We start from the raw sequence: 15,807 nt of genomic DNA, 5'->3' as shown, positions 1-15,807 counted from the left end.
TTAAAGACTTTGATAATATTATTCAATTTTTGCTAAAAATTAGTTTGATTTGATGAGATAAATTTATTTGTAATTTCAACTATATTTTTATTAATGAAACAGGTTTTATTAAAAAAAATTGTAATAGTTGTGGGCAAATTAACAAGAAGTAGAGTTTTATGGGGTAGGGTGGGATGGGGCTTTGCGGGGCTCCAAGGGGCGGGGATAGGGTAAGAAAATTTTCCTTGTGCAAGGCGAGGTAGAGATGGGGTAAGACAAAACCATATAGAGTGGGGGCAAAGATCCCATCCTTTGGACCCGCCCCACCCCATTGCCATCCCTAGGTGTAACCACGACTTAAGCTTATAAGCTTAGTCACTTAGCGCACCATGGCTTTTAAACTTAACTTTTATTATATAGTATATAATATGATGTGATATGATATTCTAAGGCATCAAACATGATTATCAAAAAACAAAAAAAATAGAAGGCATAAACGTATTTTTAACAAACCTCAATGCCTTCTAAACTCTAATTGTATTTTTAACAAACCTCAATGCCTTCTAAACTCTAATTGTATAGCTATGTAACTGAGGAAAGCATAGGTAGATTAATTAATACTTGTGGATGTTCTTTCAAAAATCTACAATACGATTCAAAATTGAGATTAACCGTGATGAGGAGGGAGAAAATAGTAAAGAAACTTTTGAAGACTACATCATGTTACCGCAAAAACCAAATAGTATCTTGGTGTGATAATAAAGAGCATGCCATAGGTTTGAAACTCTTTATTGAATAAAACAGGGGAAAGAAAAAAGTCAACTTTTTATATAAAACTCAATGAGAATTCTAAAGAGTTTTTTTCTCAATAAAAAAAAAAAAATCAAAATCAAAATCAAATCAAAACCTGTGAAGATATGTCAACGTGGGCTCTTATTTTCAAGGCCATGTTGGCCCAACCAATTTTTCATAATTTCATGAACACATTGCTAAACCCAACCCGAATGGCAATAAATAAAGAGGGAAATAAATCAAAATCCAAAAACCCTCAATACCTTCTAAACTCTAAATGTACAGATATATAACTAAGGAAAGCATAGGTAGATTACTTAATACTTATGGATATTCTTTAAAAAATCTATGATATGATTCAAAATCGAGATCAACCATGACGAGGAGGGAGAAGATAGTAAAGAAACCTTTAAAAACTACATCATGTTACCGCAAAAACCAAATAGTGTCTTGGTATGATAATAAAGAGCATGCCATAGATTTGAAACTCTTTTTTTTTTTAGCATCAGATTTGAAACTCTTTATTGAAAGAAAGAAAAAAAAAAAAAATCAACTTTTCATATAAAACTCATGAATGAGAATTCTAAAAAGTTTTTTCTCAATAATATAAAAAATTAAAATCAAAATTAAAACCTCTGAAGATATGTCAACGTGGGCTCTCTTCTTTTTCAGGGCCATGTTGGCCCAAGCCTATTTTTTATAATTTCATGAAACATCACTAAACCCAACCCAATTGGCAGGAAATACATCATGTTACCGCAAAGATAGTAAAGAAACCTTTAAAAACTATATCATGTTATCACAAAAACCAAATAGTGTCTTGCTTTGATGATAAAATGCATGCCATAAATTTGAAATTCTTTATTGAAAGAAAGAAAAAAAAAAATCAACTTTTTATATAAAACTCATGATTGAGAATTCTAAAGAGTTTTTTCTCAATAATATAAAAAATCAAAATTAAAACCTCTGAAGATATGTCAACGTGGGCTTTCTTCTTTTTCAGGGCCATGTTGGCCCAAGCCAATTTTTTATAATTTCACGAAACATCGCTAAACCCAACCCGATTGGCAGTAAATAAAGAGGGAAATAAATCAAAATCCAAAAACCCTCAATGCCTTTTAAACTCTAATTGTATGGATATATAACTAAGTAAATAGGTAGATTAATTAATACGTGTGTATGTTCTTTAAAAAATCTACGATACAATTGGAAATTGAGATCAACCATGACAAGGACAGAGAAGATAGTAAAGAAACCTTTAAAAACTACGTCATGTTACCGCAAAAACCAAATAGTATCTTAGTATGATGATAAAAAACATGCCATAGATTTGAAACCCTTTATTGAAAAAATAAAAAGAAAAAGAAAGTCAACTTTTCATATAAAACTCAATGAGAATTCTAAAGAGTTTTTTCTCAATAAAAAAAACTAGCCTCAGCACACACGCTTCGTGCATGAGACGAGACTTTTTTTTTTTGGATTTAGTGTCATAATTTTTCTTTCATATCAATTTGAGGTTTACAAATTTGTTCATTAATATTTACGCATTTAGAACTACTAATATGACTAAACGTGTCATGAGAGTCACTCCAAAAAATTAACACCGATATAGTATTGAAATCATACGATTGGAAATTGAGATCAACCATGACAAGGATGGAGAAGATAGTAAAGAAATCTTTAAAGACTACATCATGTTACCGCAAAAACCAAATAATGTCTTAATATGATAATAAAGAGCATGCCATAAATTTGAAATTCTTTATTGAAAAAAGAAAAAAAAAAGGTCAACTTTTCATATAAAACTCACTGAGTATTCTAAAGAGCTTTTTTCTCAATAAAAAAATAAAATAAAAATCTCTTCTTCACAGGGCCACTGGCCCAAGCCTATTTTTCATAAAACACCGCTAAACCCAACCCATTGAGCTAAAGTTTGAGTTTTTGGGTAAGTGGCCTTTCAACCAAATTAGGGTTAAACGTTTCACTACTAACACTCCCAACAATTACAAAGCCCACAGAATCACAAAGAAAAAGCAAAAAGACCGCGAAGAAAGTGAAAAACCTTTAACTCTGTACTCAATGTGTCCATAGAATCCCTTCCCCAGAGAGATAGAGAGAGAGACTGCCTAGGCGCCGCCGTGCCCACCGACGGAGACAACGCCTGTGCCGGTGAGTTTTTTTTTGTTTGTTTGTTGGGGTTGTGTTAAATTTTCCTCATTTTGGAGGGTTTGTTTAGTCTTTGTTGTTGGGTTTTTGGGTTATGATTTTTGTTGGGTATGTTCACTCTTAGAGTAATTTGATCATATAAGAAGTTTCTGCTTTAAAGAATTGTGATAGGAACAAGTGACAGAGTCACAGATCCGCCCCTGTCAACTGTGGGCGTCGCATACCCAAATGGGAAACGGCGACACCAACGCCGCCACAGCCCACGCGAGACCCATCTTGCCGCCGGTTGCTTGATCTGCCTAGCCCAGCTTCATTGCTCCAGCCTTCACAGTTCACAAGTATTTAATCTATTCTTTCCTTCAAAACCTAATATAATATTTGTGAATCTCAGAATCTAATAATCTGTGCTTGTGGACTTGTGGTGTTTGTGTTTTTATTGATGAGTGATGAACTGAATTCGTGATTGTGAATTGAATCTATGCCTGTGGTGTTTTTTTTTTTTTTTCTTTTTTTTTTTGGCTTTTTGGCTTTTTGGCTTTGTGACTCTCTGTCACTCTGTGTTTGTGACTTTCTCTTTTATATTATATAGATAAGAGAGATAGAGAGAGAGAGAGAGAGAGAGAGAGTAGATTTTGTAGAGATTAGAGAATATAAATTAGTGTAGTGTTTTAATAATAGGAACAAGTGACAGAAAAAAAAAAATGATAGAGGTAGGAAAAGTTTTTTTTTGTTGCTAGTGCAGAAAGCAGAAAAAATTCATAGTGTTGGTAGTGAGATTGTGTGAGTGTTAGAAATATGGAGACAAGATAAAGACACAGATAAATAAAGGCAAAGATGAAATACAAAAGACAAAAAAGTAAATCATATAATATAGAAAATTGTCACACAAATTTATGAATGTAACAATGATCCACTTGTGCTTATTGTTAACTCATAATGCTAAATTAGATAAATTTATAAATTGAAAAGAAGTGAGAAATACTAAGGGGTGTTTGGTAGAGGAGTTTGAATAATGTTGTTTGAGTGTTTTTGATATACATGTGGGTGAAAATGTGTGTAAGTGTGTTTAAAATGCTCAAAATGTTGCTCAAAACTAACCTTCGAAACAAAATGGAAAATGATTTTTTGACGGACTCTTTGATGTTATACATTGAAAAGGATATAGTTTCGACATTTAGTTTGGATTCAATCATAGGTGATTTTGAAGATTTGAAAGAGTGTCAAGTTCCGTTTTCATAGATGATTGTATTAAGAAACATTGGTATTTCGTGTCTTTTGTTTTTGTTGGTAGATGATGTATCTTAATATATTAAGAAACAATGATTTTTGGGTATTTGTCTTGGTTGATAGTTTATTAATACTATATGGATGCGTATTTGAAAAAAAAAATTTCGCTTATGTCCGGTCCCCCCCCCCCCCCAGCTTGAAATCCTGGGTCCGTCCCTGAAAATCAGCTGGAGTAATTAATTTATGTGGTTTGTTAATTTCTTTGGGTTTAAAAACAGTAGTTGGGGTTTCTGATCCAAACAATCTAATCATGGTTTAGATAGTTAAAATGGTCCATTTCACAATTTTCACTTTTAGCTGGGACTAAGTTTCTGATGGAAATTTGCGCCCCCCCCCCCCCCCCCCCAACCAAAAAAAAAAAAAAAAAAATAGAACTGTTTGTGACAGAAAATAAAAATGGCTTTTTGAGAAGCAAAACTAGTAGTTCAAAGGGGCTGAGTTGCATTTTGTTGCATAGCTGTGCTCCTAAGGTCTGTAGCTCTATGGGTTTAATACTTGAATTGCATTGTTTATTTGGGTCATTATCTATGTTTGTGGTGTTAGGACTTGGAACTTATAACTTTTTTGAAATTTGAAATTTGAAATTTGTCCAAGTTTGTGGTGGTAGAACTTGAGAAGCAAAACTAGTAGTTTTAAAGGGGCTGAGTGGCATTTTGTTGCATAGCTGTGCTCCTAAGTTTTGTAGCTTTATGGGTTGTGAATACTTGAATTGCATTGTTTATTTGGGACATTATCTATGTTTGTGGTGTTAGAACTTGGAAGTTGGAACTTGTAACTTTTTTGAACTTTGAAATTTGAGTATGTTTGTGGTGGTAGAACTTGGAACATGTAACTTTGAACTTTGATATTTCATATTTGTCATTTGTTCATGTGTTTGTAATTTGGTACTTAGTTGTTAATTTTTATTTCCTTTTATGAGTAATTGTGTCAAAATTTACTTTTTTTTTTCCAATGATTGTTTAACATATATTTTGAATTATGATTACTGGTTTTTTTTTTCCTTCATACTTTTTAATAGAAAGTAGAATCTTCCGATCCTCGATTGGCTCCACGGCACCCTCTCACCATTCCTGTGTAGAATCTCGATCCTAACAACCACCCGTGCCTGCAATGGAATTTGGAGCAGCTTCTTCTAGGGTTCTCAACAGCAATCACTTTTTGTGCCTCATTCCCCATCCAAAAAAATTTCAATCGCAGATTGACCTCCCAAGCTTGAATCTTCGTCTTCCTTCAAATGCTTCGTTTCAAATTTCCTCCTCAATTTCTCGCAGAGATTGCACTTTTAAAGCCACTCTTAAAGACACCAATACCTCCACGCCCACGGTTCATCTCTCTCTCTCTCCCTTATTTTTTAAAATAAATTCATACGATTTTATTTAATTTGATAATTACATAATTAGTGACTAAATCTTATTTGTATCTTTTTATATTTGGGGTTTTTGGTTGAATTTGTTGTTTCAGGTGAAGAAGATGTCTGGGAATGAATTTGAGCTTTCAAGTTTAACAGCTTTGTCACCATTGGATGGTCGTTATTGGAGTAAAGTTAAGGACTTGGCTCCTTATATGAGCGAATACGGCTTAATCTATTTCCGGGTCTTAGTCGAGGTGCTTTTCTAATATAAAACTCTTATGGATACCATCATATCATATTATTGGTTATCAAAATCTACTTGAATATTCTTGTTTTTTTTCAACTAACAAGAAATTATATGGGTCACCAATGGAGTGGAAAGACTAGTCTTTTGGGAAATGATGTACCAGGTTGATGGAAATTTGGGTTGATATATATATTCATGTTCAAGACTATGAATGCAAAGTATTTAAAGAATTACAAGCAATCATATAGAAGACCTACAGTTTTATTCCCTGTCACAAAGTTAATAAATTTATAATCTTTGAAGTTTGGTTGGTTAATATCTATGTACAAATCTCATAGTCTGCCAATCATCTTCATTATTTTTAGTTTGTTTTTTGTGAGATTCTTTACATTTTAAAAGTTTGTCCCTAATTTAGATACTGTCTATCAGATTAAATGGTTGCTAAAGCTTTCACAAATTCCTCAAGTCACAGAGGTTCCAAGCTTTAGCGAAGAAGCTCAGTCATATTTGCAAGGAGTAATTGATGACTTTAGCATGAATGATGCTTTGGAAATTAAAAATATTGAGAGAGTGACAAATCATGACGTAAAAGCAGTGGAATACTTCTTGAAACAGAAATGCCAATCACATCCGGAGATTGCTGAGGTTGGGACTCACTTCTTTCTAATGAAATCATTGGTGTTTGTAGGTTTCATCTTGATGTTTTAGGATTACCTGACCATACTCTTTCTCATTGCAGGTGCTTGAATTTTTTCATTTTGCTTGCACATCTGAAGACATCAACAATCTTGCCCATGCATTGATGTTGAAAGAAGCAATGCACACTGCCATATTTCCTGTCATGGATGAATTGATTGAGGCAATATGTAACACCGCGAAGGATCACGCTCACTTTCCAATGCTTTCTCGCACTCACGGGCAGGTTATATGTTATATCTTGCATAATTTGTTATTTATGCATTATCATGTTATTAGTCACTGAAAGAATGCAATATTGGCCCATGTCCTTACCTATCAAAAATAAAATATTGGCCCATGTCCTTATGTTTGAAACCAGATTTTTTTGTAAATGTATCGCATAGTATTATCATTTCTCAAAATCATTCAAAGACTTTGACTCTTGTTGTATGAGAGATGGTGATTGAAATTTTGTTTGAAAAGCATGCTGTGATAGAGTCACCATCTTGGTTGATTACTTGATTTATCAATTTGCTTGACTGTGTAGCCATCTTCAATTCTTTTGATTTTTGATCATTTATTTTTTTTATGCTCTGATATTCTTAGATAGATAGATCACATATTTTCTTTATCTACCTTAGCCGGCTTCACCTACAACTTTGGGGAAGGAAATGGCGGTTTTTGCCGTCAGGTTAAGCAGAGAAAGGAGAGATATGTCTCAGATTGAGTTAATGGGCAAGCTTGCTGGTGCAGTTGGAAATTACAATGCACATCTTGTTGCATATCCTGATGTTAAGTGGCCTCAAATTGCTGAAGATTTTGTAAAATCACTTGGATTGAGTTTTAATCCCTATGTCACTCAGGTATGCTTCTTGGGCTTGTTTATTCTCCTTAGTAAAAAACTTATTGTTGGGTTTAATTCTATTCAAATTTTACATTCTCAAGTAATTTAATCCATTCATGAATAAAAATTGCTAAATAGAAGAATTATTGTTGCTTTTTAATGCCTTCAATAAACATGGTCAGTAACTGGCTCATGTACTATGTCAACATTAATCCTCAAATATGAAAATTTATACTTTATAAAGAATGAAATAAGCCTGTATTGATTCATAAGGATGCATATAATCATGAAAGGTTTAATAATGCAATGATTTTTCTTATTGAATTACTCCGTCTCTTTTGCAGATAGAAACCCATGACTATATGGCAAAACTTTTTCATGCAATTATCCAGTTCAACAATATATTGATCGACTTTGATAGGGATGTATGGAGCTACATATCTTTGGGTTACTTTAAGCAGGTCAGCATCTGATATAATGACAATATTGAATTTGTAGTTCTCCTTTATCCAAGAAAGTGATTGATGAAGTTGGAAATTTTGATCAGACAACTAAGGCCGGTGAGATTGGGTCTTCAACCATGCCTCACAAAGTGAATCCGATTGATTTTGAAAATAGTGAAGGTAATCTTGGGGTGGCTAATGGAAGTCTATCTCATCTAAGCATTAAGTTGCCTATTTCACGTTGGCAGGTAAGAGATACTCCATTTCCATGTAATTTTCCTTTCTTCCATGCACCATTGTCCCTGCTCTAAGTTGTTGCTCTGAGTCCCAAGCTACTTTAAATCCAAAAGTAACATTAAGTGGCCGCATGTTTGAGCTGCCAAAGTTATAACACATGTATTACTGTTTGCTGTAAAAACTGAATTTGCTCATTAATTTCATGGAATAGTGTTGTTGACATAAGATAAGCCTTCAGGAGCAATTTTTAGCAAGCCATTTCAATTTATTTTACCCTTGTATGGATTTTAAGTTATGGAAATCTAGTTATAGGGTGGCCTTAGTAATAGGTTTCTTGTTTTCTGTTGTATTTGCAGCGTGACTTGACTGATTCAACCGTTCTAAGGAACATGGGTGTAGGATTAGGGCATTCAATTCTTGCTTACAAAAGCACACTACAGGGGATAACAAAGCTTCAGGTATGCAAAATAATTCAGAATTACGCTTGATGTTTTCTGGAAGGTGCACAATCATCTATGCATAGTGCAGGAGTTGTCAAGTAATAGATGGATGTTCTTCTATGTCACATACATATTATGAAAACATTATTGTCATGCATTAATTGTTTTGATGTATGACTTGTACATATTATTTAACTCAATAGCTGTCAACTTCATATCACCTGTCACCTGTGTAGCAATCTCTCACTGATGTTCTTCAGTTTTCCAGTGCTATAAATGTTTCAAAGTGGTGGGGAAAATAGCATTGCTTCTTCTATGTTGTGCATTTCACTCTTTATTTTTCTTGTGGAATTTGTTTTGAACTCTAGGTCAATGAAGCTCGCTTGAGTGAAGACTTGAACCAGTCATGGGAGGTGCTTGCTGAACCAATACAGACTGTATGTATCTCCATTGTGTGTGTGTGTGTGTTTTTCCATCTATACAACTTGTCCATTTCTGAGGATTTGAGGTTTAGTTACTGCCTAGATCACCCATATTAGTTAATATTCAGTACGACAAGCATTTGCTAATATGTACCAGGAGCACGAGTGCTTTTTTGATGTTCTGTGGCATTTGGTCCTTCATTTGTGTTATACCATCTGATTGGAGTGCCTTCATTATGACATTTAAATGAGTTTATAAAATTTGGTGGGATTGAGTTTCCTCTGGGATGGAAGGTTTCTTTCCTAGATAATATGTTTAGCTTAATGCATTAACTCTTCTCTAACCTAGATCTGATGTCCTCATCATTCTCTCAGTACTGTTCTTTTCTTGATTATAGGTTATGCGAAGATATGGGGTTCCTGAACCATACGAGAAGCTTAAGGAGCTAACAAGAGGAAGAGCAGTTACTAAAGAAAGTATAACACAGTTTATTGAAGGGTTAGAATTACCTAAAGAAGCAAAGTCCAATCTGTTGAAGTTGACTCCACATACCTACGTGGGAGCGGCTGTTGAATTGGCCAGGACTGTGGATGTAGCCGTGAATTTGGTGAATGGGACGAAGGTCTTTGAAACTCATAGTGTGAAGAGTTGAAGATGATATTTGTTAGTGAAACTGCTTACTAGGTATTGTTGCACCGCTGGATCGAACTTCAGTGCCTGGCTAATCATCAAATAATCAGGTAAAACTGATCAATGGTCTGGTAAAAAATGATTTGCTGGGAATGTTAATTTTGCGGGAAAGAGGGAAAAAGGACAATTTTCTACTGGTTAAAGTATGTAAATTGTAACTGAAAATGATTGTATGTCCTGCATTTGAGCGAGCAATTGAGGGCTCAAAATTTTGTAGACAATTTTGATGCAAATATAACCATCTTAAATAAGCATGCTGATAATATATAATTTCATCCTCTTTCATTTTGCTTGAAACGTCTCTTGCTGAAATAGGCCAAGGATTTGACTGTTAAATACGGAGTTACCAGGAATGTTACAAAACCAAGACTCTGCATCTGAGTCATGACTATAGAATTGGGTGTGTGGAGTGAATAACCCAAAAAAGAAAAAATGGGCCAGTTTCTGGCTGAAAGAATCACACAAAAAGATTACTTTTTTTTTCTTCTATTGACTACTACTAGCACCCACCAATTGGACTGCATTAATTCCTGACCATATGTTTCTGAGAGTATTATTTTATGTTATGTTTACTACATGTCAATCAATTATTAATGACCTATATCTATCTACCTTAAAATAATAACTCTTATTTGCTCAAAAAAAAAAATAATAATAATAATAACTCTTACAACTACTGAGGTAGGAGTGTAGGACATGAAAGTCCTTAAGATGATCACTTAAAACTTTCAATAATACTCATCATTGCACATGGAATCTTTTTTAATACCATAAAATTTCTGACAAAATGAAAGCTACAATAACTGGAGACAGGTTCGTCTTCATCATTGCACATGCTACAACGTAACAACGATGATGTTTTCTATAGACCATATCTTGCCAACAAAAATGTAATGGATCAGTACATTCTACAGCCACAATTATAGAATTTGATCTCTCAAATCTCAGCAACTTAATAAATAAATTTAGCTGCGGTTGGTTTGACCTATTTATTTATTTATAAATGTATAAGAATATTTAGCTTTTCTTTGTTTCTGCTAATCACTTTAGCTTCTTGCTGAAATGAGTCAAAACTAGAGAGGAGCCTCCGAGGTCTAAGCCACTTAATCTCATTAATATGTTTTAATCAAATTTCCATTTTCTTTTTGGGACAAATTTCCATTTTCTTAAGATACCATTAAATTAAGTTTATTGATCCAATATATTAACATTTTTGTTCCTCTTAACATTTAAACAGATTTATAGAAAGTTATAACTTATTAAAAACCTCATTTCTCACTAATAATTTTTTTAAAAAAGTGATAAATAAGTATATTTATTACATTTTCTTTTTAAGTTTACTTCTTGACAGCTAAATATATTAATTAATTGATAATTCTAGCCAAGTAAAATATATATATAATTTTTTTTTCGGGTGCAAACAAAATCACACAATAGTGTCCAAAAGGATACTGGACTGGTGGTCCTGGTATTATTTAGGAATATGTAGTTATGTACTAAAAATAAAAGAAATGAAGGAAATGGGGAATAAGTACTAGAAAAACAAGAAAGCGACTCATTCCTAAGGAGACAAAGTTTTATCATCACAAGTCGCATTCAATCCATTGCGTTTGATTAATCATATGATTTACTAATTTATTAAATAAGTTATATTATTGTTAAATGGGTCTAATAATTAACATTAGACACAGATACTTTATATATATATATATATATATATATAACATAGATACTTATTTAAGTCATATAGAAATGTTCTTCCAAATGGACTTTGTGCAAAACTTTGTTACACCTAACAAGGAGTTTTGCTGTTTTGGAACAAGACAAGCTTTTGCTTTGGGTTTTAATATTCCTTTTTTTTTTTTTTTTAACTTGAAGGGAAAATTAAATAAAAAGACCTATAATTTATATGATATTTTATATTAGTAGTTAGATTTTTAATTTTGTTAATTAGGCCCAAATTTATGAAATCATTTTAATTTAAAGCTTATGCTTATCTTTCCGTTATTTATTTCTGTTATCACAGGCAATTACGAAACAAAGAAAAGCAAAAACCATTAATTAAACTTTGTATTTTACTTAGAGCTAATTCATAATTCAATTTGGTAGCTATTGAACACAGAGGGTGGGTATAGAGAAAAAGTCTTGCTTAAAGTAAGAAAGTAATTACTCAAAAAAAAAAAAAAAAAAACATAGTTATTTCGGTGAAAGATTAATTTTATCAATAATTTTCATTTTTCTCTATTCTGTTATTGTCTAGAATAGAATAACGAAGATAAATATAAGTTTCAAATTGAAACAATTTCATACTTTAGAACTTTGATTGTTTAAATTAAAAATTTAGGACCTAAACTAAACGGGGCTTAAAGTTTAAACAATTTTCTTTGTTTTTTTAATTTTAAGTGTAAACTTTAAAGAAAAATTCTTTATCATTTTGAGAGTTTGACAAATTACAATTAATTGTTTCCATAAAAAAAAAAATACAATTAACTATGTTTTAAAATTCTGGATTAATAAACATAATAGTTAATGTGGGGCCCGGCCCAAATATGATGGGCTATTCCAGATTCAGGCCCGTCCGAGGAGCGTCCTGTCTGAAGAAAAACCACGTGTGAAGCGCTGCTCAATCCCAATAACGTCACGGAAACCTGTCCGAGGAGTAACTCATCCTCGGACATCACGAAGCCCAAACAGAAAACTCTCTCCACTCACTCCCGTTCATCCTCCCAACATATAAAATGAATAAAATCCCAAAATATCTGAGAAAGGCTACCACCACATTAATTGCGCCCCAACCACCCTCTTGGCCGCATTAATGAGGAAAAGACCCCTGAACAGTACCGCCTTGGCCTCTGCAACTCACAAAGGGAGGGATGGGGGCGGCTGATGGGACATATGCTCAAGTAGATGCTTGGATGATCAACAAGTGTAAGGTGGAGATGATAGGAGAAGAACTATATAATGTAAAAAAGTCCCTCAGAGAAGGGGACGGAAAAAATTGTAGTGAGAGCAAAAAGGAATAGAATCAGGGAGGAGAGTTCATTTTCTGGTGCTTCCATTCTCGATGTCAATATTATCCATGCATCAGACCAAATAGGTTCACTGAGGCCAAGTTCTTAGACCCATTCTCTACAAATACATATTGTGGGTTGTGCTTTGGGCCAAGGCCTAACCAATAGAGTTTGGGCCAGGAAAATTGTGCAACCACAATTGGCGCCGTCTGTGGGAAGAACTAGGGCATCAGCTAGTACGACGGTCAGGCATGGCAGAACCAGGATCGCACCAGGAGAATCCTCACCAGGCTAACTCCCAACGAACACAACCCATCGAGTCCCAGAGGCAAAATAACCCCGGCCACAGGGGAGATCGTGAGGGAAGCGTGAATACTATACGGACAAGCCGGAGTCACACTCAGATAGGAAGTCACATGTCTCAGAGGCGAAATAGTCACCAGGCCATGCAGCGAGAGATAGATGACCTAAAAAGGGAGTTACGGCGCGTGCGGCGAAGACAATCTCCCTCTGACTCAGGCGAATCTTCTAATGCTGAGGATGTGAGTTACAGACAGAGATCAAGGACCCCCCCAAGTGAAACCTTTACCTACGAAAAGGAACCACGCCCTGTGCGGAAATATGAGAGCACATCTAGCAAGGGGTCGGGAAACGACGCCATGAAGAAGGCGTTGGATCAGGTTTCAAGGTCCCCCTTCACGAATAGAATTGAGGGGGCTAAGCTGCCTCGACGGTTCAACCAACCAGCCTTCGCCATCTATAGCGGTCGATCAGACCCGGTAGAGTATGTGAGCCAATTTAACCAAAAGATGGCGATCTACTCGCAAAACGAAGCCCTCATGTGTAAAATCTTCCCGTCCAGCTTGGGGTCAATGGCGATGAGGTGGTTCAACGGCCTGAAGACAAATTCTGTAAGCTCTTACAAGCAGCTCACTCGGGATTTTTGCTCCCGCTTTATCACCAACACCAGAGTCCCCAGGCCCCTCGGTTCGCTATTGTCCTTGTCCATGCACGAGGGAGAGACTCTGAAAGCATACTCCGATAGATACTGGGAAGTATATAATGACCTGGATGATAACCATGATGCTGTCGCTATCAGCACATTCAAAAGCGGCCTACCCACCGACCATGGCCTAAGGAAATCCCTCACTGGTAAACCGGTCGCCAACGTTGATCAGCTGAGGGATAGAATAGACAAGTACAAAAGGGTGGAGGAAGATCAGCTGCAAGGGAAGGGAAAGGAGAAGGTCATCCACCCCAGAGCAAATGATTTCAGGTCGGAACGGCACAACCCTGGTTAGCCGAGGAGAGATTTTTCGCGACAGGCCGGGCAGAGTAACCCGCAAACAGTGAATGCCATATTTAGAGAGCCCGTACAACAGGTACTGGAGAAAGTAAGAGATGAGCCCTATTTCAGGTGGCTGGGGAAGATGGCTGGAGACTCTTCCAAACGTAACCAGAACCTGTACTGCCACTATCACCAAGACCATGGGCACACTACTGAGGACTGCAGGAATTTGTGGAATCACCTGGATCAGCTGGTCCGAGAAGGAAAGTTACGTCACCTATTGCACCCATCGAGTGGCTATCTCGGCCAACCAACACAAGAGCCTCGAAAGGACGTGACCTTAAGGCCCCCCACCGGGACGATACATGTCATCCTCGCTACACCAGGAAGAACGGGGCCACCCATCCCTAGGGTATTGGCTGTTGATCGGCTCCCCTCCGAGGGCAGGCAAAGGGAACACAAAAGGTCAAAAAAGGGAAGCTCCTTGATACTGGGGTTCTCGGATGAGGATAAGAGAGGAACTATTCAACCTCACGATGATGCCTTGGTAGTCACGCTAAGGATTGGGGGTTTCGATGTAAAAAGGGTGCTAGTGGACTCGGGAAGTGCGGTAGAGATAATGTACCCTGATCTATACAAGGGGCTGAACCTGAAGCCAGAAGATTTGGCAGCTTATGATTCCCCTCTTCTCAGCTTTGAGGGCAGAATCGTTACGCCGAAAGGACAAATCCGACTACCCGTGCAGACCGGGGCTGAAGTGGTGGAGGTGAATTTTATCGTGGTCGACGCACATTCACCCTACACCGCGATAGTTGCGAGGCCATGGATCCATGCCCTTGAGGCCGTGACCTCCACACTTCACCAAAAGGTGAAGTACCCATCCAGAGGGCAAGTAGAAGTGATCCGAGGAGATCAGGCCGTATCCAGGCAGTGTATGGTGGCTTCCGTCTTACATCGGCCTCAAGCCGAGCCCTCGGCCCCTAAAAGTTTATAGCAATCAACTGCCTCAGCAGGGCAAGACGATGGACTAGCCGAGGAGATAAGGTGTGAAAGTTTAGACAAGATCGCTGTCAACAGTGACCCGGAGAAGTTTTTTCAGGTCGGCTCTGAGTTATCTTCTCAAGAGAAAGAGGAACTGGTCGGATTTCTCAGAGGAAACATCGATGTGTTTGCGTGGGACGCATACGATGCCCCAGGCGTAGATCCTAGCCTTATTTGCCACCACCTGAACGTCAACCCCTCTGCCACTCCGAAGAAGCAGCCACCCCGACGCCCTTCAAAGGAACACGCCAGCGCCGTAAGAGACGAAGTGGCAAAACTAAAGAGAGCGGGGGCTATTAAAGAAGTTTTTTACCCTGAATGGTTGGCAAACACTGTGGTGGTGAAGAAGAAGACAGGAAAATGGAGGGTCTGCGTGGATTTCACGGACCTAAACAAGGCCTGCACAAAGGACCCATTCCCCCTGCCTCGAATCGACAGATTGGTGGACGCAACCGCAGGCCACCCCCGAATGAGTTTCCTGGATGCCTTCCAGGGATATCACCAGATACCCCTCGCGCAGGAGGACCAGGAGAAGACGGCTTTCATGACACCCATCGGAAATTATCACTATAAGGTAATGCCCTTTGGGCTGAAGAACGCCGGCTCAACCTACCAAAGGATGATGACCCGAATGTTCGAGCCACAGCTGGGCAGGATCATTGAGATTTATATAGACGATATGGTTGTGAAGAGTAAAAGGGTGTCTGAACACGTGAAAGACCTCGGAGTAATCTTCGCTATCCTAAGGGAACACCGGCTGCGGCTGAACGCTTCCAAATGTTCATTCGGGGTCGGGTCTGGGAAATTCCTCGGGTACATGGTCACCCACAGGGGAATAGAAGTCAGTCCCGACCAGATCAAAGCCATTAACAGCCTACAGGCTCCTCGGA

The 15,807-nt window shown here is 37.0% G+C and overlaps 1 protein-coding gene across 1 annotated transcript; it reads left to right on the top strand.

The window, feature by feature from the left end:
• The first annotated feature begins 2,778 nt into the window (after window positions 1-2,778).
• LOC115955089 (adenylosuccinate lyase-like) lies at window positions 2,779-9,846 on the top strand. The gene is made up of 12 exons (XM_031073139.1): window positions 2,779-2,940; window positions 3,098-3,275; window positions 5,243-5,547; window positions 5,686-5,829; window positions 6,252-6,467; window positions 6,562-6,744; window positions 7,142-7,363; window positions 7,689-7,805; window positions 7,892-8,035; window positions 8,381-8,482; window positions 8,833-8,901; window positions 9,285-9,846. Exons 3-12 carry the CDS (start codon window positions 5,335-5,337, stop codon window positions 9,537-9,539), a joined length of 1,665 nt encoding a protein of 554 aa, XP_030928999.1. The 5' UTR covers window positions 2,779-2,940; window positions 3,098-3,275; window positions 5,243-5,334; the 3' UTR covers window positions 9,540-9,846.
• The last annotated feature ends 5,961 nt before the right edge of the window (window positions 9,847-15,807 follow it).

Source organism: Quercus lobata, chromosome 8 (genome assembly GCF_001633185.2).
Source record: "Quercus lobata isolate SW786 chromosome 8, ValleyOak3.0 Primary Assembly, whole genome shotgun sequence".
Taxonomy (NCBI): Eukaryota; Viridiplantae; Streptophyta; class Magnoliopsida; order Fagales; family Fagaceae; genus Quercus; species Quercus lobata.
Note: the sequence above shows the minus strand (reverse complement) of the source record. Positions and strands in the feature narration are given on the sequence as shown.